General features: G+C 48.0%; 1 protein-coding gene across 18 annotated transcripts in view; it reads right to left on the reverse strand.

Annotated features, from left to right (window-relative positions):
* Window positions 1-12393, reverse strand: part of Cacna1c (calcium voltage-gated channel subunit alpha1 C) — a 568982-nt gene that overhangs the window by 50644 nt on the left and 505945 nt on the right. For all 18 annotated transcript variants that reach the window (XM_029535125.1, XM_029535124.1, XM_029535115.1 and 15 more), the window contains 3 exons: window positions 12053-12254; window positions 10408-10566; window positions 9673-9783 (listed from right to left, as the gene is read on the reverse strand). In XM_029535125.1, the coding sequence (XP_029390985.1) occupies window positions 9673-9783; window positions 10408-10566; window positions 12053-12254 (472 nt within the window). The remainder of the gene's footprint in view (window positions 1-9672; window positions 9784-10407; window positions 10567-12052; window positions 12255-12393) is intronic.

Here is a 12393-nt window from a genome sequence, read left to right on the forward strand (position 1 = left end):
AGAGAGAGAGAGAGAGAGAGAGAGAGAGAGAGAGAGAGAGAGAAGCCAACATGGAGGTAGACGGACAGGAAGAAGATCCTGATCCTGTGTGGTTTTAAACAGCCACAAGTAGCTAAGATTTTCACAAGGTTAGAGTAATTGGGGTAAAGCTTTTATCATTATCAATTGGCTCTGAAATTAGTGTATTGGCATCGTGTCAATTGTGATCTTATTGTTAAATAAATCTGATTGGATAATTAAGCTTTAAGAGTCATGTTTCTACCGGGTAATTAGGTGTTGAGATGGCCGAATGTGGAGTGCATGGGGCGTTGCATGGAGGCGAGAGGAACTGGGGGGGGGGCAGTCCAGGAGATGCCCTGGTGGGAGCCCTGTGGCTTCTCAGGGCTGGAGAGTTGGTGGGCTGAGAGATGGAGCGAGTGAGATCACCTGGCTCGGGGCTAGCTCTAGAGAGTTGGCGGCAGCAGGAGTGCGGAAGCTTGGCCTGGCCCCACTAAGAGTTGGTGGGTTTATTTTTTAATATTTCCTGCAACATCATCCCACTAGGGCCCTATTTCTAATGGTCCAGCTGCATCTCAATAGAGTCAAGATCCAAGCTGCAGCATCAAGAGTGAGCAAATAGCTTAAACTCTGTGTCTGTTTTCCTATGTAGAAAATGGGGCTGACCATAGCATTAAGGTGACATTTACACTGGCACCTAATCTGGAGGGAGCTCTAAATTCGTATTTTGTTTTGTCATCGTTAGCTAGAGTCAACCTGCCCGCCTCATTGTTAAGTAGCCTCCATAGGTCGTGTGGGGCTGAGCCAAATGGAAATCAACACCAGGCATCTAGAAGCAACACATGCAGAAGGAACAGAAAGAGGCTGAAGGCTCTTGGGCTGGCCAAGGCTCTTTCTGCTCACCATCTATCTGGATACTATTCTTGAGATGTTCTTAGAGCAGTCAGGCAGGCAGTGTTGACACTGTGACAGTGTGTAGGTTGTCGTGGCTTAATCTTATTATACTCAAGTTCATATAGATAGTACACTGCAGAGTTCTTAAGAAACTGTTCAAGCCAGAGGAGATGTGGTCTTTCTTGGGATAGAAGCTGTGGAAAAGAGTGCTGGGCTTCCGGGGTAGGGGTGGGGCTCCATCTCTGATATAGAGAACAAGATTACTGCAGGAGAGGTGGTAGGTCTACACCATTGCAGAATTCTGGATTCTGTTTCTCCTCTGCCCCAACCAGAAGCCTCCTCTATCAGGACAGGCACAACCCTCACAACAGATGGTGGTAACACAGGAAGCCACAAAACCCTCTGTGTATACTTTCATTTGTATGCCAAGGTTATGATACTTATTCATAGAAATTTTAAGGTAAAAGTTAGGTCCTTCCTACTATTTGTTATGCTTTCTCTTCTATGTTCCTTCCTGCCCACCTTCATCATCTTATTCGGGTCCAGCAAAGCCAAGCAAAGAAATAAGGAGGAAGCCAAGACCTTCCTGGTACCTAATGTGGAAGGGGATATACCTTCTGCCTATTCCAGGGTTACTAAAGCACACCCAGGAAAGCCATGGGAGATCTGAGCTGAGGCTAGATGTGAGATGCTGACAGAGAGATAAGTTAAAAACAAAACGTGGGCAAGGGAAGACTTGGCTCCAAGGGATATGAATGACAAACACATTCAGGAGTCAGTGGAACAATGTGAAAAACAAGAGCTGGGCATGGTGGTGTTGAAATAGTCCACTTAAGGCTGGTGGGGAACAGGGGACTGTGCAGCATGGGGAGACATAGAACACATGGGTGGTGGCACTACTGGGGAGTCAAAGAACACATGGCTGGTAGGAGATAAGGATACTGAGAACAAGGGCATGATAAAAAAAGACAGGAAGAAAAAGAGAGGGAAGAGGAAGAGGAGGAGAGAAGCTGGACGTGGGGCTGAATGTGAGGTACTCAAGGTTGGGCTCTAGGACTCTGGGATGACTACAGAACCATGACAGGGAAAAGAAACACCAGTCAACATGAGACCAGAGGGAGTGGCCAAACCCTCCTTGCAAAGCAGGGTCTAACATGAGAGGGACAAACATGGCCTATACTCAACCTGGGGTCCCCAAACAGAGTCAAGGTTCTTAGCTTCAGGGGAGGAAGTGTTTGGGGAGAGCTGGACAGAGCAGGTTGTGAGGCGGTGTGGAGGGAAAAGCATAATGGAAGGCTGAGCCTTGTTCTTAGAACCACTCATTTTTCTGAACTGAGAGGTGGGGAAACTAGATAACCTGGGAAGAGATGCCGAATCCAGCCAGAAACAGCAGTGGTGAAGGCAAAAGCCTCACTGTGTCTATGAAGGGCTGATCTTGTGGAATATCATGGAATCAACGGTTAACTGACACCAAGCAGAGATAATATAAATCGTATTACATCAGGGTGCCACTTAGATATAACTAATCATGGAGATTAGCGGCGTCTAATGGAGAAGGCATAACCAAGCACGCAGCTGCTCATGATCTACAGCCTGCGAGGCAGCGAGGACTTTTGTGTTTCCATCAGGCTCATCCTGTGCTGTGCTAATTCAGAAGCTCTGGACAGCTTCCTGCAGCAAACGCTGGTCACTGTAGGACAGCTGGCAAGAGCAGGCCAGGGTCGGGTCCTTGCTTTGTGGAGGCACTGGCTGGGATAGTGATGGGGTATTCTGAGGATGGTCGGAGGAGCACATAGACCTGGAAATGTGTGCTTTTCATAGACACCTGTCCCAGAGTTCCATTGGAAAAAATTTGAAGGCATTGATATATTCATCTCATCACACATGATCTGGGTTACCAAGCACCTAGAACTGTGCAAGGATGGAGTCCACAGACCTGAAACTAACCCCCAAAGCTGGTGGTCTGCCCACAAGAGCAGATGGAATTAGGGGCTATGGGCTAAGTTCCTTTCGGGGGACTCAGGAGCTTTCCCCCCCTCTGTCCTAGCTGTGCCTGGGTAGCCTGGAGGACCTCATTATTGCTTCTCCCTACCCATGATAGAATAAATGAATAGATTCATGAAAAAGACTCTCAGATTGGGGTGCTGAAGGCTGTATCCCTGGAGCCAGCAAAGAGCTTCAGGTTCAAGCATACACTGCAGTATAGTCTATGTGTGAGAGGCTCTGGCAGCAATGTCAGTGGTTCGGGGAGGAAGAGCTGGCTGCCCTTTCAGAGTGGGAAAGAGCTTAGTTCTGCTGCAGATCTCTAAGCACTAGGGAAGCCTTCAGAACCCACATAAGACATGCTTCTTCCGGCTTAGCATCCTTCATCAGCTCACCCAATCCCCATCCTACCGTCTCTGCAAAGGCATGATGCTATGAAGACCATTAGATCCAGCCACCAGCATCACCTTTGTAATAAGACACAAATGTAATGGTGGGCTGCTTTCACTTCCAGAGGTGAATCTTGAGAGCCGAGAGCAAGCGTTCTAATTTCTCAGTGCCTCAGATCACTTACATAGGACACGGCAATAATAACTGCGCATGCCTCTGTGGGTATATGAACTCTGTGCAGTGTCAGGTATGGTAAGTACTGCAAGGTCTGCCTCTGAGGGAGTGCTCGATGCCCACTGTGGCTGCCATGACTACTCTGCTCCTGATGGCTCCTGCTTCACAGAAGACCCCTCCCACCCAGGAGGATCTGGTACCCTGCGGGCACACGGTCAGGGCCCCTGCTCTGCGTGGGTTGAGTTCCTGCCTCAGCACCCTCTGGGTTTGGGAATCCCTCTTCTCATGCCTTCAGTTTCTTTTCCAGTGGCAGGATCGGAGACAGAGAACCACAGTGTACCTTCCCACTGGGCTTTTACACAGTGTGAATACGTTTCCACATTAAATAATTAAGTGTAATAGCTAATACTTCCCTTCCCACACTAAGGCTTTATGTAAGTCATATAATTATTTTTTATCATTCACAGTAAAAGCACCATGCAGGAAAGAAACCTGTCACAATGTTGCAACAATATGCAAATCTCTGGGTACAAGGACTGTGGTGAGGAGGCCCCTCCCGAGGAGCCCGTTTGTGCCTGTCTGCTGGGCACTGTGCACGTCAGGTGTCCGTGGGCACACCACAAATAAACAATAATCAGGGGAATGCCTGCTTACCAATCAGCTGCTACAAAGCAAGCTGGGGCTGGCTGCACACCCACAGGCCACTGGGATCTCCTAATGAGTCCAGAGGAGCAGAAGGGGCTGTGGCATGGCCTAGTCTCCCTCCCTCCTCTTTTCTATTTCTATTTAAGTGACATGTGTGGTGAGTCTGTGGTCCCAAGGGTTTCACTGACAGCGAAAGACACTGTGATTCTTAGTAGCTAAGGTAAACAGATTTCAACTAAATCCAGAAGATGGCCTAATCGGCCATCACTGGGAAGAGAGGCCCCTTGGTCTTGCAAACTTTATATGACCCATCACAAGGGAAGGCCTGGGCCAAGTAGTGGAAGTGGGTGGGTAGGGGAGCAGGGACAGGGGGGGGCGGTATAGGGAACTTTCGGGATAGCATTTGAAATGTAAATAAAGAAAATAATAATAATAATAAAAAGAGGTTCTATGAAGTTCCACCCTGCTCTTTATTCCACGGGTCTGCCTCCAGGGGGCACTGCGGAACTGGCTAGAGCTACAGAGTGGGTCCTGGTGACCAAGCCAGCTTTGCAGATTTAGGGATACCACATATCCTGCTGTGTGGGGCAGCTGTGTCTTAAGTGTGATGTAACCACATGTCTTTTGAGAGTCACGTATGTAGGTACCGCGCACAAATGAAACTGGCCTGTTGCAACTTTGGCTTTTAGTCTATGGTCCCGTACCTTTGCTCTTCTGTTGTCTTCAACTTCTGTGGGGAATGAGTCTTACTGTACACACCCTTTTCACTTATATTATGGCCAAGAAATCCTTTATTTTCAACATTCTATGCTCAATGTCTGGGAATTCAAATTACAAAATATAAATTCCAGAATATTTATCATGACATATAAACTATAAGACTAGAAAGGGTTTAAGGGTTTAAGACCACTCATCTAAAAAAGAGGCTAATACAAGCTCTAAAAGAAAATATTTTATTTACTCCTGAAGTCGTTTAAAGTAAATTGTCTGGGTCAAGGTGACTGCGAGGAAATACAGCCCTCTGAACCACTCACCACGCACTGAGGGGACTAATATGGGGATTTGAACATCTAGGGTCCCCTCCTGTTCCTCAGGACAAGCAGTGCATGCCCCAGGGTCTCTGTTCTCTGTAGCTGGCATCCCTCACACAGCCCTCCAGCCTGTGACATAGTGCTGTGTCTTGGTCTCTTGTTTTGGCCATGCTAGCTCTTAGCCTCCAGTTGTCCTCTTCCCAGGTCCTACCCCCGCAGTGTCCCCGCCTGTTAGCTCATCACGCACATCCTCTCTGGGAAGGCAAGAGTCCAGAGCAGCTCTCCTGGAGCGTCTTCTCAGGAGGGCCATATGTAGTACAGACTGCTAAAATAGATCTCCTGTCCACACTGCCTGTCCAAGACTTGAATAGCTTTTAAAACCCAATCCATGTCTGCAGCCCCTTCAGGCTGGCCTCTCCCTACTCTCCCCAAAGTCAATGAATCATTGTACCGGCCCAGTCCCTGAGGGGCAAGTCAGGGAGCTTGGAGCCACCTTCCTTTCCTTCTCTTTGTCCTTTTGGCTGATTCATCATCAGAAAGCGTCCACACGATGCTGACGTTACTCTAGACTGCTAAATTTCCAGGAGGCTCTGGTAGACAACGCCTCCTCTTCTCCTACACTCGGCGGCCACTCCTTACTAAGCAACCAATACATGGATCCCTAAGTCCCCAACTTGGTGCCCCAGGGACTTCCTAGAAGACAGTGCCTCTAGCCATGGAGGGTAGAGTGAGTTTCAGACTAGCAGTCCTACTGAGAACCTTGTGGAAGCAGAGGTGAAAAGCCTCCCATTAGGGACACTCATGCCATCCTAGACCTACTGTGCTGCAGCCCTGGGTTCATCAACTCATCAACTCAAGACTATTTATTGTCTTGATTTGTTCTTGCTGAACCTGTCAATAGCAAATCCTAGGCACACTATCTCCTGGCACACAGTCCTGTTGCAATGTCTGAGGCTACACTGCCCTTCACCAGACACTGAGCTGCCCTCCATAGTCAAGCCAGAGCTGCCCACACAGGCAGAGACCTTGAACCTGAAGGCTCATCCTAACAAGCCCCTGGTCTGCTGTGTAGATCCCTCTCTTCTGCTTTTCTTGCTGGAGTAGGGTCCCTTTGGAATTTTAATTGGGATTGTCTTGAATCTATATATGAAGTGGCAGACAAATAGTATCTCAGCAATGAGTTTTCCAGCTTGGGAACACATCCCCTGTGTTATTAATTTTTTGTTTAATCATTGATATAAAATTTAAGTTTTCTTTCTGTTATATTTTTATACATTGGACTTTTTTCAGTGTTTATCATAAAAATTATCTTAATTTTCTGTAATTATTGACATTTCAGGTCACGACAGGAATATAATCTAATTAAAGAACTATTTAATTACCTTTTAACCACTCCAAACAAACCTTTCCACAACTTGCACCGCATATGCATGCAGAATTAATCATCATGCAAGTATCTTTTGCCTAATTTCCCTACATCTAAGGACAGAACTCCTTTGGCATCCTGTGAGGGGTTCAAGTCACCAACCCTTTTCCTTGGATCACCCCTGCATTCCCCAAGCTGCTCTGGGAGGCAGAGAGTCTTTAAGTTTGTGTATACTAACATCTCATATTTTTTATAGTTTTTTTTTGTATGAACATAGTATGGATTTATAGAGTTGAGCAGCTGGATTTTCAGGGCAGAGATTTTCTTGAGTAAATCCATTTTACATAGCGTAGTGAGGAAAACAGACATGAATGAGAAAAGCTCAACAGCATCAATCACTGTAGAGAAAACGGAAGGAAGAAAGAAGTGGGGGCGATAGATCAACCCATCAACCAATCAGATATGAAGAGGATATGGCAAGGAAAATCAAATCAGGGACAGCTCCAGAGGACATGGTCTGAACTGTGAGCAATGCCAATTGCTGTGGTTTGGATGTTAAGTGCCCCTCAAAGGACCATGTGTTAAAAGCTTGGTCCCCAGGATAGTGCCATTGGAGGAGGAGGGTGGAATCTCCAGAAAATAAAGCCTATTAAAAGGAAGGGAGGGAGGGAGAGAGGAAGGAAGGGAAGGAGAGAGGGAGGGAGGGAGGGAGGGAGGGAGGAAAGAAAGGAAGGGGAAGAGGAAGAAGGGGAGAGAAGATAAAGTAGATCACTGAAGGCCTACTCTTTGAGAGTTGTAGGATTCCAGCCTGCTCCTTTGCTGATTCCTGGTTACAGATGCAACTGTATTACTCCTACACACAATCCTGCCACCATCTACCACTCTCCCTGGAAGTACTGATGGGAGCATCCTACACTCAAGCCTCCAAAGCTATGTTGTAAGCAAGTTGCTCCAGGCATTTTATAGTTATAATGCAAGGCTGACTAACACATCCGCCTTCTCTGTTCTTGCCGGCTGCCCTTTCACAGGGAACTCACTCATACCACACAGTCAGGGAAGGTGGAAGTCCAGAAGCCATTAGTCTTTCAGGTCTGATAGAAGCCATTCATGCCATGGTTCTTGGGCAAACTCGAGCTAGGTATTTCTACCAGAGTTATGAGGAGTTCTGATTGGTATGCTGCCTGAAAATTCAAGGGCACATTTTCCAAATTGTTTATCAGTGAAGAATACAGTTAATGAGGGTGTAGGCTTCACTTCATCCTCTCCTCAGTTAACTAGTCAACTGTCTCTGGTCACCCACACTAATAGACTTCACTCTTCTATTGCTGTGTTTCCTTTTGAGGAATTCATAGAAGAGATCTCCTTGCCATTATCTGGCTGGGTGAGATGATCCCTTCTGTACCCAGGAAAAATCGCTCATATTTCACCCTGTCTTCTCAGGACAGAAAAACAGGCATTGAAGACAATAGGAAACCTAATTGGTTATGTCCTTGGAACTGGTTTGCTCCTTCATCTGTAGGATACATCAAATGTGTGTTTCAGGCCAATGTCAATCTCATGGGCTTCCCAGAGCAGGTGACTTCATGCACTGCATATGCTAGAGACCGCCGGCTCTAGAGATTGCCTCAGACCCCAAGAACATACCTGACGCCCCTGTGGGGTGACTGAAAGTGAAGACAGCTCCCTAGAGGTTGAGAACTGAGGCTGAGGCCCAGCGGTCCCGCTCTCCTGGCCTGTGTTCTCAGGCATGGAACCTCAACTAGGGCAACATGTGGGTGGCAATGCTTGTGGGTCCCATAAAGGACAGCCACAACCACTTGGTCTTCTCCAGGCCAGGGCACAATTTATCCCCTAATAGTCTGAACTTGGAAATATATATGATAAGGAGCATATTTCCTTCTTGGAGGTAGGGACACGCAATTATTATCACCATACCAAGTGAGATTGATTCATTAGGAGTTTTCGAAAAGTAGGAAAGACCCCAAGGTGTCCTGCGTTGTAAGGAAGACACAGCGTTTGTGAGTCTGTATGAACCATCTTCAAGAGCTTCAAAGGTTGTCTCCACTCTTTCTGAAAAGTGCCCAGCAGAGTCCTTTCCCTGGAAGCACCCTTGTGAACAGGTCCATGTGACAGAGAACATGACCGCTCCCTCTCTTAATGCTTGTGTTTTAAGATTGTGGGTGTGTCATCTCCTTATTGTCTACAGCAGGGATGCTAACAGGCCAGGAGGAATTCTACAACCAGTTAATCCTGGGCCAAGTTGAACAAACAGAACATAGCTGGAGACCTGTCCTTTTGCCTCTTGCTGTTCTATGGTGTAACTGGTAAAGCTGGTGAAGGAGGAGGAGAGGAGGCTTGGAAAATGGGTTAATGTTTCAAGTCTCTAAGTGTGACCCTTCAACCTTTCACTAATCTCTAGGAAGTGTTAGGGTAGCTACAGTTGGTGTTTCCGCGGCCCTCTGACGTAGGCCTCAGTCCCAGCCAGTGGATGCCAGAGATTCTGCCCTGTCTATGGAGGTCAAGGACACTACACATCACTTCTACTAGCCTGCACCAGTGTTACCTGGGACAGTGGGCAGGGTTGGTGAGGCTGAGTGACAGGTAGTCAACCTTATCAGCTCCGCCTCATCCAGACAGCGCCAGCCTCCTCTTTGGAGAGGTGCTGCCTGCAGAAAGTGATAGTGCAGGCGAATCTGCAAGTGACTCCTCTTCCTGTGCTGGAGGACAGAGGAAGCAATGGCAATATGTCTGTGGAGGAGCCCGTGGCCTGAAGCCCAGGGCCCTGGGCAGGCAAAGCGAGGACTGGACTTCTCACAAGCAGTCATCCTGCCTAGCAAATGAAGTGGGAGAGGGGTAAATCAGGGGCCTTCCTAGATCTGGGGGGCTGGGTTAGGAGAAGTTTGGCTTGCCAGTTGTGGAAAATGGAAGGAGAAAGTTTGGGGCTTAGCTCATAGAAAGACAGCAGTTCGGGTCATGGAGGAACCTGCTTCTTGTGTGTCCCAGGCATGGGTCAGATTATGAGGTGAGGCTATGTTTTAAGGAGTTGGCCTGGTTCTCCTCTTGGCCACTGTAGCTTTTAGAGCACTCTTCAGAGAAGGGATGGCCCTTCGCTGGGAAGGTCCCTTTACCTCCCTGGTCCAGTGGACACACGCCCACCCCGTCCCATCAAACGGCTTTTTCTCAGAGGCCTACCTTGGGTTTGAAGGCAATGAGCTTCAGAACCATCTCCACCGTGAAGAGGCCAGTGAAGAGCATGTTGAGTATATTCATGGCAATTTTGAAGAGGCAGCTCTGGCCATAGTGCTAAGTGGAGGGAAGGGGAAGCCCGTGAACAAGAGCCAACAACAACCCGGAGTCCTTGGGTTCCTTATCACTTCTGTCCAACCTTCTCAGATGTCCCCATTGCTACAGAGATCTTCCCTGAGCCCTCCTCCTCAGGGCATCCAAGTGGGCTCTGGAGACTCTGTGAGCTCTCGCCTTTCCCACCCTTTCTGATAACAGGGGTGGGAGAGAGAGAACTGAGTTTCTGACAACTCCATGTTGACTTTGGGGGTTTGCTGGTACTTGAGAGCCCTGGCACACACTGACTTCCCTGTGGTAGGTGTTGAATCTCCCTCCATGCCCCGAGTTTGTGATGATGGGGCTAAGCTTACTCTCCTGGCTCTCTACTCCTCGATTCTCTGTTATCAATCCGGGGCCCCAGGGATTCTTTCGTATGGTTACAGAGGGACTTCATCCCTGAGAGGCGATCTCTCTCTCTCTCTCTCTCTCTCTCTCTCTCTCTCTCTCTCTCTCTCTCTCTCTCTCTCTCTCTCTCATCCCTCTTATTTTCCCAGCTGCAGTAGGCAGGTGACCTCTGGCCTTGCAACTCCTTTTACCGCATCCTCCCTCAGCATTTTCCCTAGGCTAGCCCCGCCGTTGACTGACCTGCATGGCCAGGCAGATGGTGTTGAGCAGGATGAGAACGAACATCAGATACTCGAAGTAGGTAGAGTTGACCACGTACCACACTTTGTACTGGTGCTGGTTCTTGGGGATGTACCTTCGCAAGGGTCGGGCCTTGAGGGCATATTCCACACACTGTCTCTGGAAGGAACAAAGGAGAATAAAGGTACATGGGGTGGGGTGGGGTGGGGAGGTGATGAAGGACGTATGACAGTCAAAAGTAGGATGTGTGTTAAACCACAACCCAGGAAGGGATTCTTGGGCTCTAGCTCATAGCTGTGACATTAATGTGAAGCATGCTGCTGATTTCTCTGACCTCCCTTGCCATCAAATCCTAGCTAGATTGCAAGTAAGGAGCTCAGTTCCTTTTCTCTAACCAATCACGACTGGAGCACTGCTCAGCAAGTGTTTGGTGCTTGATAAATACTGATTGGCTCATAGCCACTCTTGTTGGTTATGACCCACACCATAAATTCTCCATGGAGTATCTCTTGCCTAATTTGTCATTTTCTATCTTGCATCCTTCTTCCTTATTGTCTAGTACCTACAAAATCAGAAGACCCAGAACTGTCAGGAGAAGAATTCTTGTTCTTATTAGAATCTTGGGAAAACAGAAAATGTCAGCCAATTTTTGTGCACAACACCCAAATCCCCAAATCAGAAACCAGAAAGCAACTCCAGTCTGCTTGACCCCTGGCCTCCATGCCTAATCCCCAAGTCTTGCCACGCCGACCTCACGCTTTTACATCTTTACTGCAATGAACTGATGTTAGGTCGGGCTCTCAACACTTTCCAGTTGGCTCCCCTCCTTATCTTTCTTTCAACACTAAATCTACACAGTAGCTCAAACCCTGAATCTAAACCCAGGCAGCAGACATCAAAGCCCACAAAGGGCCCAGCTTTCCCGGCATGCATGTGGCCGGGCATACTGGGCTGTGTCCTTGTGAGTTGGCTTTATGCAGGGTGTATTCCCACATGGGTTCCTCTGGGAGTGCAAAGACTGCTAATCTTGGGTTCCACACCTGTGTCCAATCCTAGCAACACATCACTCACCTGGGAGTCGCTAGCCCATCCCACAAGCTACCAGTACATACTCCAGTCCTCCATGTCACCACACCCCTCCCATTTAAGACTCTTTTCATGCCCCTTGCTGAGATCTCTGCTTTGCTTGAGAAGCCATCTAAGTGGCTTCCTAAAACTGTTCTCCTGCCCACTGCCAGCTCTCTGTCCTCCATTGTCCTAGTTCCTTTCTCCATTGTCAATGGTATCAACACACTTGGGCATAGTATAACGTTCCAATTTCTAGATAAGACCCAAATTTCTTTCTTCCACATTGCCTGAAACAAAGTGTCATTAAGTGGAACCTTAACAAATATTTGATGGTTGAACACATTTTCCAGACATAGGATTTTTGAGGATTTAATGTCTGTCAAGTCTGAGAAATGTAAGATCCACATTTCTGCTGTAGGTATTTGGAACAAACACCCCATTCTGTTGGGTGGTGGGACAGAGGATCTTGGTATTCACACATAGGCCCTAGCCACACTTCTTAGTGGGTTCTGGGCAACCACATCCTTCCCATCCTTATGTGGGCCCTGCTTCCCTCCTCTCCTTCCCAGAAGGCTACCTGGTTCTTGTCCAGCTCACAGTTCTTGTACTCTTGTTCCCCCTGCTCCTGGAAGGTGACAATGACGAAACCCACGAAGATGTTCATCATGAAGAAGGCAATGATGATGATGTAGATGATGAAGAAGATGGAGATCTCTACACGGTAGTTGTAGATGGGGCCCTTGTCTTCTGTGTGGGAGTCAATGGAGCGGTACAGCAGCCTACAGGAGGAGATAGGCTCACAGAGTGACCTGGAGAAGCAGTGTCACCTCCATAAGATGATGGCACCACTGCTCCCAGGGGTCCCTGCAATCAAAGGAAACAGCTCCAGGCTGGGGCCAGAGGGTCCGGGCTCAAGTC

Source organism: Mus pahari, chromosome 2 (assembly GCF_900095145.1).
Source record: "Mus pahari chromosome 2, PAHARI_EIJ_v1.1, whole genome shotgun sequence".
NCBI lineage: Eukaryota > Metazoa > Chordata > Mammalia > Rodentia > Muridae > Mus > Mus pahari.